This window comes from Coturnix japonica, chromosome 3 (assembly GCF_001577835.2).
Source record: "Coturnix japonica isolate 7356 chromosome 3, Coturnix japonica 2.1, whole genome shotgun sequence".
NCBI classification, from domain to species: domain Eukaryota; kingdom Metazoa; phylum Chordata; class Aves; order Galliformes; family Phasianidae; genus Coturnix; species Coturnix japonica.
In genome coordinates this window covers 97,583,635-97,601,795 of record NC_029518.1, presented here as the reverse complement: position 1 = coordinate 97,601,795, position 18,161 = coordinate 97,583,635, and the positions used below count along the sequence as shown (strand labels likewise).

General features: G+C 44.6%; 1 protein-coding gene across 1 annotated transcript in view; it reads left to right on the top strand.

Annotated features, from left to right (window-relative positions):
• The window catches only part of XKR6 (XK related 6), a 145,556-nt gene that overhangs the window by 110,079 nt on the left and 17,316 nt on the right, over positions 1–18,161 (top strand). Inside the window, exon 3 of the mRNA XM_015859693.2 lies at positions 4,151–18,161. This exon is cut by the window's right edge and continues 17,316 nt beyond it. Coding sequence (XP_015715179.1) covers positions 4,151–5,115 — 965 coding nt within the window. The 3' untranslated portion in view covers positions 5,116–18,161. The remainder of the gene's footprint in view (positions 1–4,150) is intronic.

Sequence of the window (18,161 nt, the reverse complement as noted above, 5' to 3'; positions counted from 1 at the left end):
CATTGACCAATTACCAACGTTTTCCACTCAACCATGTCCCTCAGTACAACATCTAATAGTAGCGCTGTGAGTAAGTGCAAAATGGATATAATGTTCATTTCAAATACCATTTTTTTTTGTATATGATTTGTCTGCAGCTTCTGTTAGATGAGCTGTAAAGCCATGTGCAATTGTATAGCATTAACCAACCAGATAGCCTGAGATGTCTTTCCGTGCACTGTTTTTGTTCCCAAATGTTGGAGGGCTTTAAGATCAGCAATTGCAATTTAAGAGGAGCTGTTTGTTTGAGTCTCATTTGTTAATGGACATCTTTCAGAGAGCTTCATTACGTTTCTGAGGTGACCCTTTCTTTCTTTGGACCATCAGCAGGAAACAGAGAGAACAGCCTAAAATTCAGCCTGCCTCCATGAGTTTCCATCAGGCTCCAGGACCCTTCTTTTAGAGATGTCTTCTTTTTCTCCTCTCCTCAATTTCCCTTTAGACCCTTCCACATCTTCGGAGCCTTCTTTTGGATGCTCTTTAGTAGTTTTACACCTTTATTTCGCTCTGGCACCCAAAACTGTACGCAGAGACTCAAGGTGGTAGAGACTCAAGGTGGTCTCTACCAAGGTGGTACCTCTACCAAGATATGTCTTGGTATTTCATCTATCAGATGGGTACACTATCGAGCTTTACCTCACTGTGCTGAATGTAAAGTAGATGTCTCACTGTAGGGACTTTGGGGCACATTACTAAAGGGATCTGGGGGACTGATTCCTGTGATGTGTCATTCAAGGCACATGGGCTTGACTCCTCAGTAGAGCTGACTGTAGCCTGTGAGTCACCCACTGCTGCCTAGTGGGTAGTAGCAGGAGTTCGAAGGCTGTTGTACAGCTTGGTACAGAGAGGTTTGAGATGACACCAACCTATGTCACCTATGGGCAGGTGACACAGACCTCACAGGTCTGTGAGGCTTCCAGTCTCATGATAGGTGATGTCCTGCTGGCTTAATAGGGCCCACGTAGGCTCAGCAAAGCAGGGCAGGTATTTTCTACTCCCAAGACTAAGCACAGAGAGGGAGGAGTGGGAGTGGGTTATTTGAAGTGACTTCAGTTTCAAACCAACCCCAGCGTGGATTTGATAGACAAACCTTGGAAGGGAGTTGAAACCCACTCATGCACCTCATGAAGGTGCGTCAGTCACCATGTGCAAAAATTAAAGTAAAAAGAAGAAAATACTTCCCATGTGATCCAACTTGCCAGAACTTTTTGTTTTAGTTGTAATTGGAGACTTCTCCATAGCTGTTCAGAAATAAAGCCTGGGAGAAGTGAAATAGAAAGGAAAAGGTCATACCAGAGTTTGTATCGCAGAATATCCTATAGTATGAAGAAGTCACAGGCTGAAAGTAACAGGGAAAGATAGGAATGAGAAACTCATGGCCAAGATGGCAAAAATCAAAGGATGCTTTGTCATTTAGGTTTGGATAAAATAGTCAGGGAATGATTTCTGTGGCACCCCAGTACAGGAGAAACCTTCATATTGCTCCATGGTTCTGGTTGATATCTGCCTACTGACTGCATCCCAGTGAAACCCAGCTCAAAGCTGCGTTCAGCACAGAGCTGTGAATTTTTTAAGCAATGGCAAGAGTCTGTCAAACTGTCTAGAGATACTTCATTCCCCTCCTTGGATCAGAGCACAAACGAGGATGCAACACATATTTTGGTAAGGGTAGGACTCATCCCGCCTGCCCGCCAGTGTTTGCAACTCCCCTGTCAAGGATGGAGACAGACACTTTGGGAGCATGAGTCAACCCCCCCTGTCCCACACGTGGATCTTAGGACAGGGTGAATCACTTTCTGGGGGTGTCTGCCTCTCAAGGAGACGTTCAGATGACTGTCAGCAGGCCTGGTACCATGCAATGTGAGTGACTCAACACCCATACTCACAGCCAGCTCTATGCAATTTACAGCAAAGGCTGTGATTAGTGTAGGTTTATGCACAGAAAGCGTTACAGTGGGAAGAGCTTTTATGTGTATACTGGGTTTTTGTTTCTGATGTATTTTATTCCTCTCTCTCTACTAGAATAAATGAACTCAACTGAAACATTTTTAAGCCAGCGTGACACATCTGCCTCTTGTGGGTTGGCACTGCTTGAGTTTCAGTGTTCAGGTACACCTCATTCTGTACATGTTTCTAGTATTGCAGCACTCACATAAGCCAACACTTGACTTTTTATTAATCACGGAGAGTTTTCAGACTGAATGGATAGAAGAGATTGCAACAGGTGATACTTTCACACAGCGTGGCAATTACCTAAAAACTCTGTGATATTTCCCAGGCTTCCAGAACTGTTTATCATGTCCATCAAGAATATAATGCCCCTTTGAAAAATAAATCCGATCTACAAGTGTTTGAGACTTAGGTCCTTTACACATCCTTCACACGGGCCTTGTTGAGGCCACTTAACAAGGCATCTGAAAAAACACGGGTCTTTCTGCTGTCCCCATGGAAGACTTTCAGGCAGAGGGAGAAGGGAGAAGGAAAGAAGATTTGAATGTATAGCACAAGTCATAATGAGGAATGGCTCAGGGAGCTGGGATTGTTTAGCCTGGAGAAGAGGAGGCTCAGGGGAGACCTCATTGCACTCTACAACTTCCTGAAGGGAGGTTGTGATAAGGAGGAGCTTGGCCTCTTCTCCCAGGCAACAAACAGGACAAGAGGAAATGGCCACAAGTTGTATCAGATAAGGTCTAGATGGGACATAAGAAGGAACTTTTTCTCTCAGAGAGTGGTCAGGCACTGGAATGGCTGCCCAGGGAGGTGGTGGAGTCGCTGTCACTGGCAGTGTTCAAGAGGCATCTGGATGAGGAGTTATGGAGGATGATTGGACTAGATGATCTTGTAGGTCCTTTCCAACCTTGTGATTCTATGATTCTGTGATCACCAATTGCCTCACCTGCAGGGCTGTTGAAGTCCAGTGATCTGCAATAGTAGCAAAGGAGTGATATGACAGCGGCCTTTACATGTTTTCAAGAATCTCTTAATTTTTATGATGATGATTTGCTCAATGATTTGTTCAATTTGCTGTTGCAGTAATCAATGGTATTTGTAAAAGATTATCACATTCCTGGAGTGTGATGGAGCAAATAAATAAGTTTAAATGTTGGCTGTAATGAGGAATAAGACCGAGAATATTGTGGGATGTCTGCCCTGTGTCAGTGCAGGGCACAAGCTGGGAGCTGAGACTGACCCCAGTGCAGTCACTGACCTCTCTGCTGGGAGTGGTCCTGTAGGGTCCAAGAGCACTAGGCAGAGCTGAATGATTCATTATCTGTCCCAGATAGAGCAAAGACATGAAAGAGACCTGAGGTCCTTCCAGTGGGTCTCACCGAGACAAAAAGGAAACAGGCAGGGCTGGAGGCATGACTGTAGGGTTGGTCCCATGTCTGTTCTGGAGTTGGTGATGGAGGTGTACTACCTGCAGTACAGGTCTTCAGTCTGTCCTGAAAATAGTACAGGGGGATTGCTGGAGCAGTCAGGTTCTGAGTTTTGGGACTGTCTGAGGGGTACTGATGGTATCTGTATATTCACCTGCGTGTGACTACCAGTGATAAAACTGATCAGCTGCCTATTCCTCCCATTGGTGGATGTAAACAGAGGTTCCTGATCAAGGCAGAATCGCATACAAGTTAACGTGAATGCAGCTTGTAGGAAAGTATTTTAGATTAAAATGGATGTGAAAGAAACATAGTTGTGCTGCTCTTCTAAGGATGTGCTCCAAGATGGATCTCTTTCTGCAGGAAGTAACCTTCATCCTTGGGCTGCAACCTTGAGATGGGATCTGAGTTTTGGATTCTCAGATGAGGATGTAATCATGATGAGGACAGAGGCAGGTTTTGGTAGGAAGAGCAGAGCTGGGGTGGGATGGCAGAGCCCAGTGCTTGTGAATATAAGCGTGGGGTTCTACATTGGAAAACTCATGAATACACCATCGATTGCAGTTCCCACACTGATATTTCTGTATTTCTCTCCTCCAGACTGTAAGGACAACGTGGCGTGAGTTGAACCTTTGGGCTACCAAGCCTGCCCCAGATGCAATAATTTAGTGAGCAGATGATGTTTTCAACCAATCCTCCTGTCTAACTCAGTGGATCTGTGTGTCTTCCGGCAGGTGTGTCCTCTGTGGCCTCCCTGATGTCCCTGGCTTGGGTGCTAGCCTCCTATCACAAGCTTCTTCGGGACTCTAGGGACGACAAGAAGAGTATGAGCTACAGAGGGGCCCTCATCCATCTCTTCTGGCGCCTCTTCACCATCTCATCCCGAGTTATTTCTTTTGCTCTCTTTGCTTCCATCTTCCAGCTCTACTTTGGGATCTTTGTAGTGGTCCATTGGTGTGCCATGGCTTTCTGGATCATCCATGGTGGGACAGATTTCTGCATGTCTAAGTGGGAGGAGATCCTCTTCAACATGGTGGTAGGGATTGTGTACATTTTCTGCTGGTTTAATGTCAAGGAAGGGCGGACTCGATACAGAATGTTTGCGTATTACACGGTAGTCCTGACGGAGAACGCTGCCTTGACGCTCCTTTGGTATTTTTACAGAGATCCTGACACCACTGACTCATATGCCGTGCCAGCACTGTGTTGTGTCTTTCTTAGCTTTGCTGCTGGGATAGCTTTGATGCTGTTATATTATGGTGTGCTGCATCCCATGGGGCCAAGAGCTAAGATCTTTGCCAGCTCCTGTTGCGCCGAGCTGCTCTGGGGCATTCCTTTGCCCCCTGATGTTGAGCCCATGGCACCCCAAACCCCTGGGTACCGGGGGGCCCAGGCTACGCCCACCAGAGCGGTCACGGAGCAACAGGAGGAACTCACAGCTGACACTTGCTTGCCCGTTTTCCAGGTGAGAGCAATGGTACCATCTACTCCATCTGGGCGACCCTACCCCCCCGAGGGGCCTCTCATTAAGATTGACATCCCAAGAAAGAGATATCCTGCATGGGATGCTCATTTTGTAGACAGGAGGTTAAGAAGAACTATCAACATCCTCCAGTATGTCACCCCCACAGCTGTAGGTATTAGGTATAGAGATGGACCTCTCTTATATGAGTTGCTACAATATGAATCTTCACTTTAAAAGCTCCTTAAAGCAAAAGTCAAAGAGGGGACCTTATTTTTGTTTACGGTAAACACAGATCATGAAACAAACACAAACCTTCAGATAAGCTTTCTTTCTGGTTGCTGTATGTATAAAAAAAAAAAGAAAAAAAAGAAAAAGAAAAAGATATTCTCTATGTTTTGTAAGTAAAAACAAAAAGAAAAACTTTTCTTTTGTTTTTTACACACAAGAAACAGTATTTCAACTTCCACACCTAGGATTCACAGGTGGAGAAGGAGGCATCTCCACATCAGTTTTATACCGTACACCAAGTGTAGAACATTATTTATGGGATTGGTGCTGATTGAAAAATAAAAACAAACAAACAAACAAACCTACAACTGCCTTATGCCCTTAGGTGCTGAGTTTCATTAAGTACTGTCACCTTTCTCATGCAAAACTCTTTGATGATTATATGCCAGGAAAATAATAATAACAGTCATAATAGTAATAATAAAAGAATACATGACTCAAATACAAACTTTGAAATTAATAAGAAGGAAAAAAACATTAAAAAAAAATTAATAACAACAAGAACAAAAAAGAGAAATGCCTGAAAATATATCATTGCTCTCATTGGATTTAACTTAAGGAATAAAAATCAACAAAGAAAGCAAGGCCGAGACACCCCAATGGAGATTGTTTTTTTCTCAAGGCTGGAAGATAATATCAGGTCTGCACCTCCAGTTGGCGGCGCATTTATGACACTGTTTGGCCAAGTCCACCCAGCTTGCCCAACTCATGTTGTAAATGCGGCCCTGCTGGGGAGCCACGTTCCTCCTGCAGGTGGCCCAATGCACCGTGGTCAGTTTGCAGCAGGGAAACACGGCAACGCAGAGCTGATCTTGTCTAGAACAGCTGCACATGCTGATGCCCGCTGGCTTCAGTGGGGCCAACAACCACCACCAGAGCCCAGAATGAGGCTGGCCACGTTGATCTCTGGAAAATAAAATAAGAGATCTCCAATTGTGAAATTTTATACCAAAAACACTCTAATTAAAGTATACCTACTCATCTCTAATAATTTCAGTAATAATAAAACTCAGCATAGTAGCAAAAAGTGAGTCAATTTAAAGGCACAATACTTGATCAGTTACTGGCAAAATAATTTGACCTACTGTATCATTTTAAGGCTGTGAAAGGCATACGTGTATTATTTGTAATCTCGTGTTAAGACCTGTCACGTCTCATTTGGTGCGAGCCTTAAAGTGATTGTGAAGCATCCTTTGTTTCATTTGAGGGGCTTTTGGGGGTTTTGATTTATTTATTTTTTCTGGTTTTTGGTTTTTTTTGTGGTTTTTGTTTTTGTTTTTTTAAGGAAAAACAAAATCTGAAAATCGGGATTAAGCGAACGAACGAACAAAGCAACAACACAAACAAACAACGCCAGGAAAAACTAACAAACAGAAAGACAACAAACTTCTTCAAAACGGTAATAACCTGTAAACTGACTCGACGTCTTGAGATGATTTGGTGCTTTGTATCTTTTGTTGATGTTGTTGTTGTGATTTAGCTGAGATTTTCTTCGACTCGGTACATGTGGGGAACTGCTGATAAAACTGTCTCGTGTCACCCTCGACTGTAAGTAACATGGCAAGAAACAACTCCGCAGGAAGCACAAGAGCGTAGCGGGAGCATCGTGGTGTAGCTTAGCCTTCCCACCGCAAGGAGATTCTGCCGCCTCCGATCATGGCCAAGCGTAGACGGTCACCTGCCAAGGGTCGCGTGATTGTCCTGACATATTTCCCCATAACCCGCCCGCTGTCAGACCATTCGCATCTCTCGACTTCTGTTTCTGTGCTGGAATCTCTGTCTCGAGTTAAATCACGGGGTCGCGTCTACCCACCACCCTTTTCCTTTTGGAGAGTGTTAACTCTTTTAAAGGAGTATTCCCGTTTCAGGGCATCTTTTCAATCCCGCCGCCCCTCTGCTTAGGAGGGGAGAAGCAACAACAACAAAAATGGTATTTTTATGTGAATATTGTAGTATTTTCTCTGTGTGTTTGCAGTTTTTTATTACAAAAATACTGTAACTGTCCATGGTGCAGAACCCCCGTGCTGACCTCTTCTGTAGAGAAAATCAGCACGGGGGGGATATTTTTTAATTACAATTATGAGTATTATTATTTTTTAATTTGAAGAATCAGTTGTGGGTTTTATTATTATTATTTTTATTATTATTATTGCATCAAAAGAAACTAGTATGAATTTTATATAACAGTTTAAAGAAGCTGAATGCTTTCTTCGCCTGAATATACCTGAAGAGAAACATGTTTTTTGATCAGTGATCCTTTGCAGTATTCTATGAAAAAAAAACAACAAACACCTGTTTTTTTTCTTCTTTTTTTTTTTTTTTTTTTTTTGGTGTGTGTGTCATTTTCTTTTGTAAAGAAACTTTTAACTCGTGTCCATCCCTTTTAAGGAGGGCAGGACTCATTTGCGCCAAACTAGAGACACACGGCAAGGTTTGTACAAAGCCAAATTGTCACTGGTACTGTAATTCCTGGTCAGACTCCCATTTCAGGCAAATGTTTCTGGGCTCTGATTAGAACTGACGTGATGGCCACATTTTCAGGGAAAGGGAGGTGTTTTGTCTTGTCATCCCCCTCATCATCCCCTGATCCCTCATTTTGTTGTGCACTTATATATGTGTGTATACATTTATATATATATTTGTGGAAAGCTTCCATTTCCTTTCTCCATTGCCCATATCCCATAGTCGGTCCCCCTCAAGCGTCCCACTAACATGTCACCCTGTTCCTTCCCTAATGAGTTTGTGGTCTCCATCAAAAGAGGTAACTTGTGAAGTGAACCTGCCATCCTCTGAGCAGTTTTGCACTGCTGTCATTAAAAGACACAGGTGCGAAACCCCTGACAACAACCCCAAGTTTCTTCTCCCAAGACTTCACCTCTTCCTTTTTCTGCAAGGACTCACCGTTAGTACCAGTGTAGATACACTTTAATCTGCTTCTCCAAGCCTCATGCCCTGTTTAAAGACTCTCTTTACTCCTTCCACTAAGAGTTCTCATCTACACATACAACTTTTCATCGGCACAAGCATGAGAAAGGAATGGATGGGCAAACAATTCCACTCTTCCTCACGGACACGTCCTCCAGGAGACAGCACCCTCATTTCCAAAAGCACCACGAGAAGGTTGCACGCCAAGCGCATCAAACTTTGGGTTGGATTTGGAGATGTGAACACATCTGACGGAACAGTTGGACCCCGACACTTGGCACCAAGACAGTGAGATGAGCCAGTGTGCCATGGTACGCTCATTGGGAGTCAAAGAGGAGACCCTTTGGTGCTGCCTGACCTTGGGAGCACCTGCAGCCTGCCTTCCCTCAGGAACGAGACCCTTACTCCAGACCACCACACCGACAGCCGTCCTCTCTGTCTCACTGCAAGAGCAGAGGGGCAAACCACTCCAGAAGTGACCTTACTTCTCAATACAGTGCTAACTTCTCACAACCAAACCAGCTTGACTAAGGGCTTGATTCATTCCTGCTCCAAAGTCCTCCTTCTCTGGGTCTTGTAGTATGGATAACAACAAAAGCAGGTGCTTCCACTTTGTGTTAAGACTGTTACATTATCCTTAGCCACATAGACTTTCTGCCTCTGCTTTGAGTCCTTGCTTTGAGTGATATCCACTGGCATCTTGATTTAGCAGAAGATTTCCAGTGAAAGCCTGTCCCAAACCTGGAGGATTATTTCCCTTTCAAAGACTTCATTGCAGCCTTAAAGTGCTCTCCCACCACACCGAACAGACAGCTTGGGGTGGTGACCATCTCCTCTAGGGACTGTCTGTAATCATGTTGCCAAACAGCACCTTTTGCCAAGCATGGGGAGCAAAACTGTCCCCATCTCTTTGTTCACAGTAATCCTATAACTGAGAATCTTGTCCTCACTTTTGTTTGTTTTTTTTCTTTTCTTTCTTTCTTTTTTTGCCCAGGCTTCCTTTGGTTTTTGGAGCGCACCCTGGCAGGATGCTTTGGTTTCACTTGTTTTTTAACTCCACAGTAGGTCAGTTATGCCATGTCCCGACTACATGGCCAGGAGATACTGCTTGAGGGGTTTTTGTACTGGAGAAGTCTGAGCCAGTGATTATTCACACCACAAGCTTCGTGGACAACTTCTGTGTCGTGTTTGTGCTGCTGAATTCATGCTGGGACCATAGAAATGAGCCAACCACACTATGCCAGGACAGAGCCAGGGCTTTACCATTCCCACTGTTGAACTGCTCATCCCCTCTCTGGCATGGTCTTCATCCACTCCAGCAAGCCTAGACTTGGGCACAGCTTGTACAGGCATTGATACTGGCCAAAGACCATCCCCAGTTGGCAGTGTGGATGTGGCTATGCTGTACTGAGATGAAAGAGTTTAGTATTATGGATGTGGCCAGCACGGTTAGCTTTGAGGCCAGAACGGATCCTGGCAGTGTTTATTCTGCTAATAAAGATGTATCTGTATGCCACACAGCAGGATTTGGGATTTTGTGGAGTACATCAGCTCTAGCCTGGCATACTTCTGTTGTCTGCCCAGTTCGATGGACAAAGTATTTCTTAGTTGACTTGGTTCTTTTTGCTGAGCTTATTTTGCAAGTAGTGCCACTTACATTGTGCTGATGTCAATGCATCCATCTCTCCGTCTGTGTCAGATGTCTGGCATGCGAAGTGTGGCAGTGTTACACATCTGCAGGCATTTGACTGGGAGACTTGAGCAGCTTGGAGCAGACCAAGTCAGCAGTGGGCATACAGGAGTTACAAGGTCCCTGCCCTCGTGATGCTGTGCCCCCCACACAAGGTGTTTCTTATCCGAAGCACATCTAATCTGGACTGCAGAAGAGGAACCAGTGTTTCTGTTATTGTAAGTGGAAATTGCAAACGAGCCACCGATTTCAAGAGTAAATTTATATTTTGCAGTGTACTGGATGGGAGCTAATTGCCCGCTTCATCATGTCCATCTCTGCAACTGCCAAAACCTCAGTTGCCATTTGCCTGTATTTTTATTTAGAGCTGACTAGATTCAGTGGGACAAAATGAATTTCCAGCTTTCGACAGCGTTCTGCTAAAACCCATCTGGTGGTGCTGATAGGAATGGGTCACTGTTGACTTTCGAAGAGCAGCAGTCCCTTGCTCTTCATCTGTATTTTCCCATACACAAGATTCACTTCACAATGTATCCCTGCTCCTCATCCCCGCACGGGATTGCATGAACCGAGTCACCCACACCCCCACAACATCACCAAACCTCCTGAAGAAAATGTGGTCTGAGGTCCATCCAGCATGATTTCGTTGAAGCTCAGAGGTGCTTTGAAAAGGAAAACTTTTATTACTGTGCATTTGCAAAACCTTTTAGTGCCTGCTTGCTGGGCAGCTTGGGCAAGAGACCATTTGGAAGCTGCTAGAGTCAGTACAAAATTGTAGGGACAGGCTTTTCTAGGATCTTCTGTTACTGGGTTAGCTTTCCTCTGGATTCTGTTCAGCTCCAATGTGGTCATGCAAAGTAAAACAAACAACAAAACCCACATGAAATAAGGTCTATGCCAAACCCCACAGAAGCCAAGGCTAGCTGGTAGGAACGACGTGAACTCAGTTGCTCACCCTTTTACTTGCTGCAGCTTGCATGCTGTTACTTTGGCAGTTGTCTGCAGCCCTGGGCTGTGGGGATGGTCGATGCCCAGGGCTGTGATTGCTGTTTTCATTTTTCCTTGGAGCTCAGGTGTATTCTGGTGCAGAGAATCTCAGCCTGGTTTGAATGGGAAGATTGGAGGCTATCCCAAATAGACGTGGGCAAACCTTTCACTGTGTGCAGAGTGCATTTCCAGACCTTTGGGTACCGCTTATTTCTCCATGAGCATGTTCAGAATCGCTTCGTTGTGTTTGAACTTGGAAATAGCAGTGTGGTGGCTCTTTTCTGCTGCGGTGTGATGTGGGGAAAGGGAGGACCCTTCTTTCTGAGCTGGAGATTGCCCGTGTTCAACCCTTGTTCCTTACTTGAAGCTCAGGCTGTAGGATAATGAGAAAAATGAGAAAGTGTGATGAAAGGTAGCTGCATATGTCCCACTGGCTCTTCACTACCAAAGAGGGAGGCAATCAGTGACAATTAAATCTGAAATGAACGTGCCAATCTAGTTGTTGGCAGCCCTGCCCACGGCCATGGCATTGGAACTCGGTGATCTTTAAGGTCCCCTCTACCCTAAACTGTCCCGTGGTTCTATGAAAACAACCTGGACTTAGATATAAATTTGGATGTACACACAACTCAATTGGAATGAGCGACACTGATAAAATAATGTGGTCTGTTCTTTCCTGTTGTATATTTTAAAAGAAACAAACAAAAATCCCCGAGCCATGACAACAAGAAAGCGTTGCGAGCAGACAGAAATCATTTGAGTGCACAAACTTCCCTCTCTCCCTCATTGGGACATGTGCAGCAGGGGAACTTTTGGGAAACCTGTTTCACGCGGAGTTACTCGTATTTGGATTTGTGAACAGCTGTGTTGGTCAGATGGTTTTATCCAGTACGTGTAGCAACGGGTCGAGGTCAAAAGCTCATTGCAGGTTTCAGGGTGATGGGACTCCCGGGTTTCAGCCCCAGCTCTGCCACGAAGTCGCTGTGTAACCTTGGGCAAGTGATTTAACCTTTCTGTGCCTACAGTTTACCCATCTGTATACATGGGTATAATAATATTTACCTACCTCACAGGGGTGTTGTGAGGCTTAAGCAACATGCGTGCGGGAGGTGCTGGAATCGCGCCGTTAACGTTGTAGTTCTCCTGGGTTTGTGCTGTTATCGGGAAGGAGCAGTGAAGGGGTTGGTTACACCACGCGGAAGGAGATCCTGCCGGTCCATGTGCGTGTCGAGAAGGTGATCTTAAGTCTTTTCTCTCCCCAATAGCAAGGAATGGAAAAAAGTGGTTGCGCGCCAACTCGATAGCCTTGCTTTCCCAGTCAAAGAGAATAGCGCTGTTTGCAATATTGTTTTCTTACGCAGCAGGTGACTTTTCCCTTTTCCTTTCTGTTTCTGGAAACTTGAACCTAAAGATAACAAAAGTATTACTGAACTGAACAGATTACTAATGAATACTTGAATTTCTTTCAAAGATGCTCTCATCAGCCACAGTTAACGTGCACTAATCTTTCAATCGTCAGCATCCATCTGAATACAGTGAAACATTTGCTCACGCTGTTTTGGAATAGCCTGGACCTTGGTTGGGAGGCTGGTATTCTGTTTGAGTCTTGTAGGCATGGGAAACTGGAGTCCTAACTGAAAAATGTGAACAATCTGTTCTTCTTTTTGGTTTTGCCTTTGGGTTCCTCTGCTGCCTGCGGACAGCACCGTAACTGCAGTTTACTTGGTCATATGGTAGCTTTTTTCAGACTATTTCCTTCCATGATGTGTGAAGGTGGGTTGTGCAAAGGGGAAACCAGAGTCAGTGCTGCTCATGTGCAGCACTTCTCCAAGCACTTGCTTCCCTGCCAGAAACACATCCGGAGAGACCAGACCAGGTCTGCCTTCGTGCCCATCCTCAACCAAAGCCCCCCTTGCCACCAGTGGGAGCTTTGGCTGTCGATGATGTGTCCTTCAAGGTGGGTTCACCCCCGATTTAAACCCAGGATGCTCAGTGAAACCTGCACTGATTCTCTCTAGACAAAGGGAGGGGTCTGGTTCATTGCTCCAATTATCTGATAATTCCGAAGGGAAAAAGCACGTTGTAGAAGCCTTTATTTTGGTTTTTGGGTTGTTTTTGTTTTTTTTTTCTGTTATTTTACTCTTTTTTAATTGTTTAAGTGTCCTGACCATCCTCTGATGTCTTTCTTTTGGAAATGCAATGTGAGGCAAGGCTGCCTCCTCCCTTCCGGCAGCGTTTTGTGAAGCCTGCTCACGCACTCCTTACTCGGGCAGAGCTGCTGGGTTTTGCTGTGGGATCTTGCTTCCTCTCCTGAGTAAGGACTGAAACCTGGGCAGTGTTTCAGCAAGCCGTCATCTTCACTAACCCAAGATTTGCCTTGCATGAAACCAGAACAAAGCTGGGAAACCTTCCTTCACGCCTTAGTCTGCCGCGTCCCTCGCGTCCCATCCCTGTTCCTTTGTGCCACCATAGGGAGGTCGGTCAGATCTTCTAGTTGCGTGGCCCAGTCTATTCCACATCACCAACCATGTAGCTGCAGATCTTCCCCCTGGGGTAGGGCGCATTCAGAAGCTCTCTTCTTGCAAATGAGCCTCTTCCCATGAGCATCAGCTCTGGGGCTGCTCTTCCCCCTTTGTCTCCCCCACCATTTATTTTCCCTGTTTGAAGCACTCAGCTCAGTGCTTCTGGTTTTTCTTTTTAAACTTCCAAAAAAAAAAAAAAAAAGGAAAAAGATTGAAGCTAGAAAAAACAACAACACAGCAATGTAACTCCTTCGGTGCTACGCTAACTGCTTTGTTTTACCCAACCAAATGCTGGCCAACATACAGATTGTCCCTCTTTGTCCTAAGAAGCACCACACACCTGTGTCTCGAACAGGGATGAACTGAGAGGGATGAGAGAGGGCGAGTGCTGTTTGGAAAGCGATGGAAGTCTTACGTGTATCTAGTAGAAAAAAATATATAGAGAAAAAAAGAAAAAAAAAAAGATGTAAATGCAGACTGCTTTCATAGCTAATCGTCAACCAACTTGTGGAACTAAGTAGGATATAGCCTATAAGGTATTGAGGGCATTATATATATATATATATATATATATACATATATATATACATACATATATAAGAAATGATGAAAAGTTTACCTTTATCAATAAATCACCCTTTAATTTTCCTGAAAATGCACTATTGGATAATAAACACATCTGCCTGTGTTCGCAGGCAGCTGTTTTGCTTTGAGCCACTCCAGCAGCAATGGCTGTTCCAACTGCAGAGGTCAACAAGCAGGTGTTAGGTCTGATCCGAAGTGGATGGCTTAGAGTTTTAGGGATTAAAGGGACTAGTCAACATGTATGCCTGAGTCTATATACACAGTGGAGATATAGACGAGCATACATGCCATGTTACTGCAACAGTATATATGTTTTAATATATGTATGAATACATTGTGAATTCCTAAGGGCTTTTCAAGATGAGGAGGGTAGTTTCTGGCGTGAGCTGCAAAGAATTTGGGGATTGAAGGTAGGGCTGTAATAAGTGTTCCTAGTATGTTATTTTTTGAAGTCAAAACAGGGATAAACAATCATCAGAAGCTTAAGGTCCTTCTGGAGAAATGCTGTACTGCCTGATTTTCCCTTCTTTAAGAAAGATGGAAGCCAAAATCAGACAAAAAATTAGGGCCATATGCAGTGTCAGTATAAATCAGTAGAACTCCACTGATGTCCTCACATTCCACATTTCAATAACAATCTGGTGCCAGGGGAACCTAAACTGGGCATTATAGCCCCACTGGGCTTTCCTGAACTGGTGACAAGAGACTTTCTCTTGATGCTGAAACTCAAACAAAATCTTGGACAAAACCAAGTGTCTCTTTCCAAGCAGAACCGTGTGAATTTGGCAAACCCCTGACCCTCACACGGGCCTTCCCTGCCACCCACACCAGTGGGAACAGCCCTGCTCAAAGGGGCACCACAGTGGGTCCTTCTTCATGAAGACTGGACCCCAAATCTGATTTCAAGCCCTTTGGATGTAAATGCCAACTGGTACCCAAAGGGAATGAGAATTGTTTTCATTCCGGATGTCATTCCTATCCATCAATCACAGGAACATGGAGCTCATGTTTTCCTGTTTTTGCCAATAAAACCTGCTGCCGGTGCCGGAGTCCCCTCCCTCAAACCCAGCTACCACCACCCGCATGCCTCCCCTTTCTTTCACCTTAAAAACAAATGCTATTATTTCCCAAGTAGCAAAGATCCAGGACAAATGCCAGATGATTACACCTGCAATCTGTTTGCTTTAGGATCTTATTTCAGTTTCAGAGGGCATGTGAGTACACATGGAGACTCATGCCTGCAGAAACTGCAGTAACCCGAAGTTGAAGCTGCTTGACTTCAATGGACTTGCTCTGAGCTAACACTGCTAAAAGAGAAAGTGTTCCCTGGGTTCATCCCCAAATTACTACAGTTTTAATGCTGTTCCCATACAGCTTGTTTTTGTTCTTCAACAAATACTGAAAGCTTGTTAACAGCCAGTAAATTTACAATGGATAAATAGTAGGAAAAGTGTACTGGCTCTCACTTATCCATAGTCATCTGAGCACTACTCCAGCAATTAAACAAGCCTTAAATGGGATGTAATTGCTGCCATTTGGAGGAGAGCTGTGATGTGTGTTTTCTTATCTAAAAAGGTACCACAGCCAAATCCCTTGGCTCTGTCATCTCTATGTAGGGAGAGTGAGGAGGAAGAGATTTTATACCAAACGTCAAAGTTTGCCATTAGCTATAAAACGTGCCCTTTATCAGGAAAAAAAAACAACAATATTTTTTGTCTGGTGGTTCCACTCTGCAAATTCTTACCATTCCAGCCTTTTGTTCTATTCCAGTGGGAATGGGAAGTAGTTTCAAAAGCATTTAAATACTCAGGGAAGGACTATTTCAAATCTAGGTCTGGTGACTTCCATTCGTGTCACTGGGCAATGTTCAAACCATTCCAGTAACGTGATTTCCCATGGTGTGAAACCAGAGTGAGACTAAAGCTGGGGTGGAGCCCATGCATGGTATCCTAATGGTAACCCAATACGTGCAATGTATTCCCAGTCATGCAGAAGGGTCTCCACTGTGTCCCAACCCCAGGAGCTGTTTCTTTAACAATAAAAGTTTCACAGAAAGTCTAGATAAATGATTGATTGATTGATTGATCGATTGATTGCAAGGAAGTATCTTCTCTGTAGCATGTATATTTTTGGATGGACTGTTATATATAGAAGGGCAAAATCATGGTGCTTGAAGATGTATGTTCTCTTTCCATCTCTGCTGTAGGCTGTTGGATAGGCAAACCAAGAAGATGTTAGGAATCCCTCTGCTGCCAAATGCAACCTGCCCTGCCTAAACTCCACTGTAGCATTGGCTTGTGCTCCTGGGAAGGTGATAAGGGAATGGTCAGGCTGTTGTCTGGCACCTCTCACCAACCCCATCTCCAGCCCTGCATCTCTGTCATTCTTCCCCAAGGCATTGCAGTGTGGTTTTAAAGATTCCTCCATGCTCTACCGAAGTGTTGGGAAGACAGGCTAGTGAAACACTTCCTGCAAAGCTCTTGAGCACCTTCTGATTGAATGGAATTCTGTAAGTTGATGGCATCTTCTAACATCAGCTTTCATCCTAGAAGCACTTTTGATTGGTGAATTTTGATAGTACTGGGAAGTTGGCACAGCTGTAGAGAACAGCACAATTTAAATAGTAGTATTTCAGAAGTGCCACTTTTCCCATAAATGCTGAAATTTGACTAATCTTTGCTAGAACTCTTTGTTAACATTGAAAACCCAAAAAACGTTGTTGAACTGGATTCCTCAGATGAACTTTATTCAGTGAGTGGAAATTCAGCTTTTAGTTTCACTTTAGTTGTTTTTGTGTCCTTGGACAAGTTGTAGGGCTGCTCTCTCAATTTGCCCATCTCTAAAATGGAAGTTATGAAGCCTACCTCGCAAGGATGATGCGAGGAGTATGTCAATGACAGCAAAGTGCTTTAACATCATAGGTACTGTGGGACTTCAGTGTTCATGGGCAAAGCAGGTGAAAGCAGTGTAGTATGTCTCCTGGTCCCTGTCTTCACACAGTCTGGTAGACATTGGTCTGATTTGGCTGTTTCAAGAAGGACTAGCAAAAGCCAGACGAGATGCCATGCTAAGCTTAGGATCAGAACTTTTCCTCCATCCTTCAAAATGCTTCACTCACCCAGAGGAAAACAGCTATGGAAGTCAGCTGAGGAGCCAGGGATTTCCTACGGTCATCTTTGGGCATGGAGTTACAGAAAGCAGAGGTGGAAAGAGCACATGGATCATCAGGTGCATTCCCAAGAATGCCTGTGCCACAGGCATCCTATATTTTATGCTCCCACTCTGAATCCTGTCCACATGGAAATATTCCAAAGAAGGGCCTTGCTTACCCTAGAGCTTCCTGATCAGACACATTAAACAGAAATTATGGCCTAAGACTTCCTAGTATATCTTTTTGCCAACTAAGCTTGAAACTCAGTCATGCCCATGCCTTGAATCTTGCCTTATTAACCAAACTCAGCATATTCTGGACCAAGGTCATCCATCTGAAATCATTCTTCCAGTGCTGCTCTGATGCTGTGGGGTTTTACTGACTGTCGTAATGTTAGGAGCAAGGATCCTGAGGTCAGGAAAGGTTGGCTCCTCTCTAGATCACTTCTGCATTTGAGCCACCCTCTTGTCCTTATTGGGGTCTAGACGGACTGGGCTTCAAATCATACCCCACAAAAGGTCTGAAAGACCAAGGAAAATTACTTGAGGCCCTGCCATGGTGGCATTTGAGCACCATCCCTGGCTTCTGCCAGCAGGATGCATTTGGGAGGCACAAAGACCCCCAGCAACCCCTGCTCTGAGCTGGCTAAAACAAGCAGACAAGGGTAGGCTTGATCCTCTTGCATTACCACCAGACTCGATGTCTGTCCCCTTGATTTGGTGCTGTGCCACCGAGAGCGGAGTTAGGCAGGCGTCATCGTGATGCAAACCTGGTGCTATTAACTTGGCATAGAGTGCCTGTGAGCGTCTTCTTTTCTTGATCACCAAGCAATTAGTTTATGCACAGGAAGCCCAAGGTTTACATACTGTCTGCTGTGACTTCTCATTTTACAGGAGGACTCTAAGGTCTTCTACCTTGTTCTTCAACTCTTCCTCTATGTTTGCATCCCAGAGCGCAAGGTGTCCATGTGTGGTGGACGCTTGAGTGTCAATCCTTAAAGTAACAGAGCGAGGGCCAAACAGAAAGTGCATTGCAGGAGAGGATTGGACTGACTGAATGAGAAGTGCAGGGTAAGCCCTGAGAAAACCAGACACACACATTTTGATCTCCGTCTCCATCTGACAGCACTTCT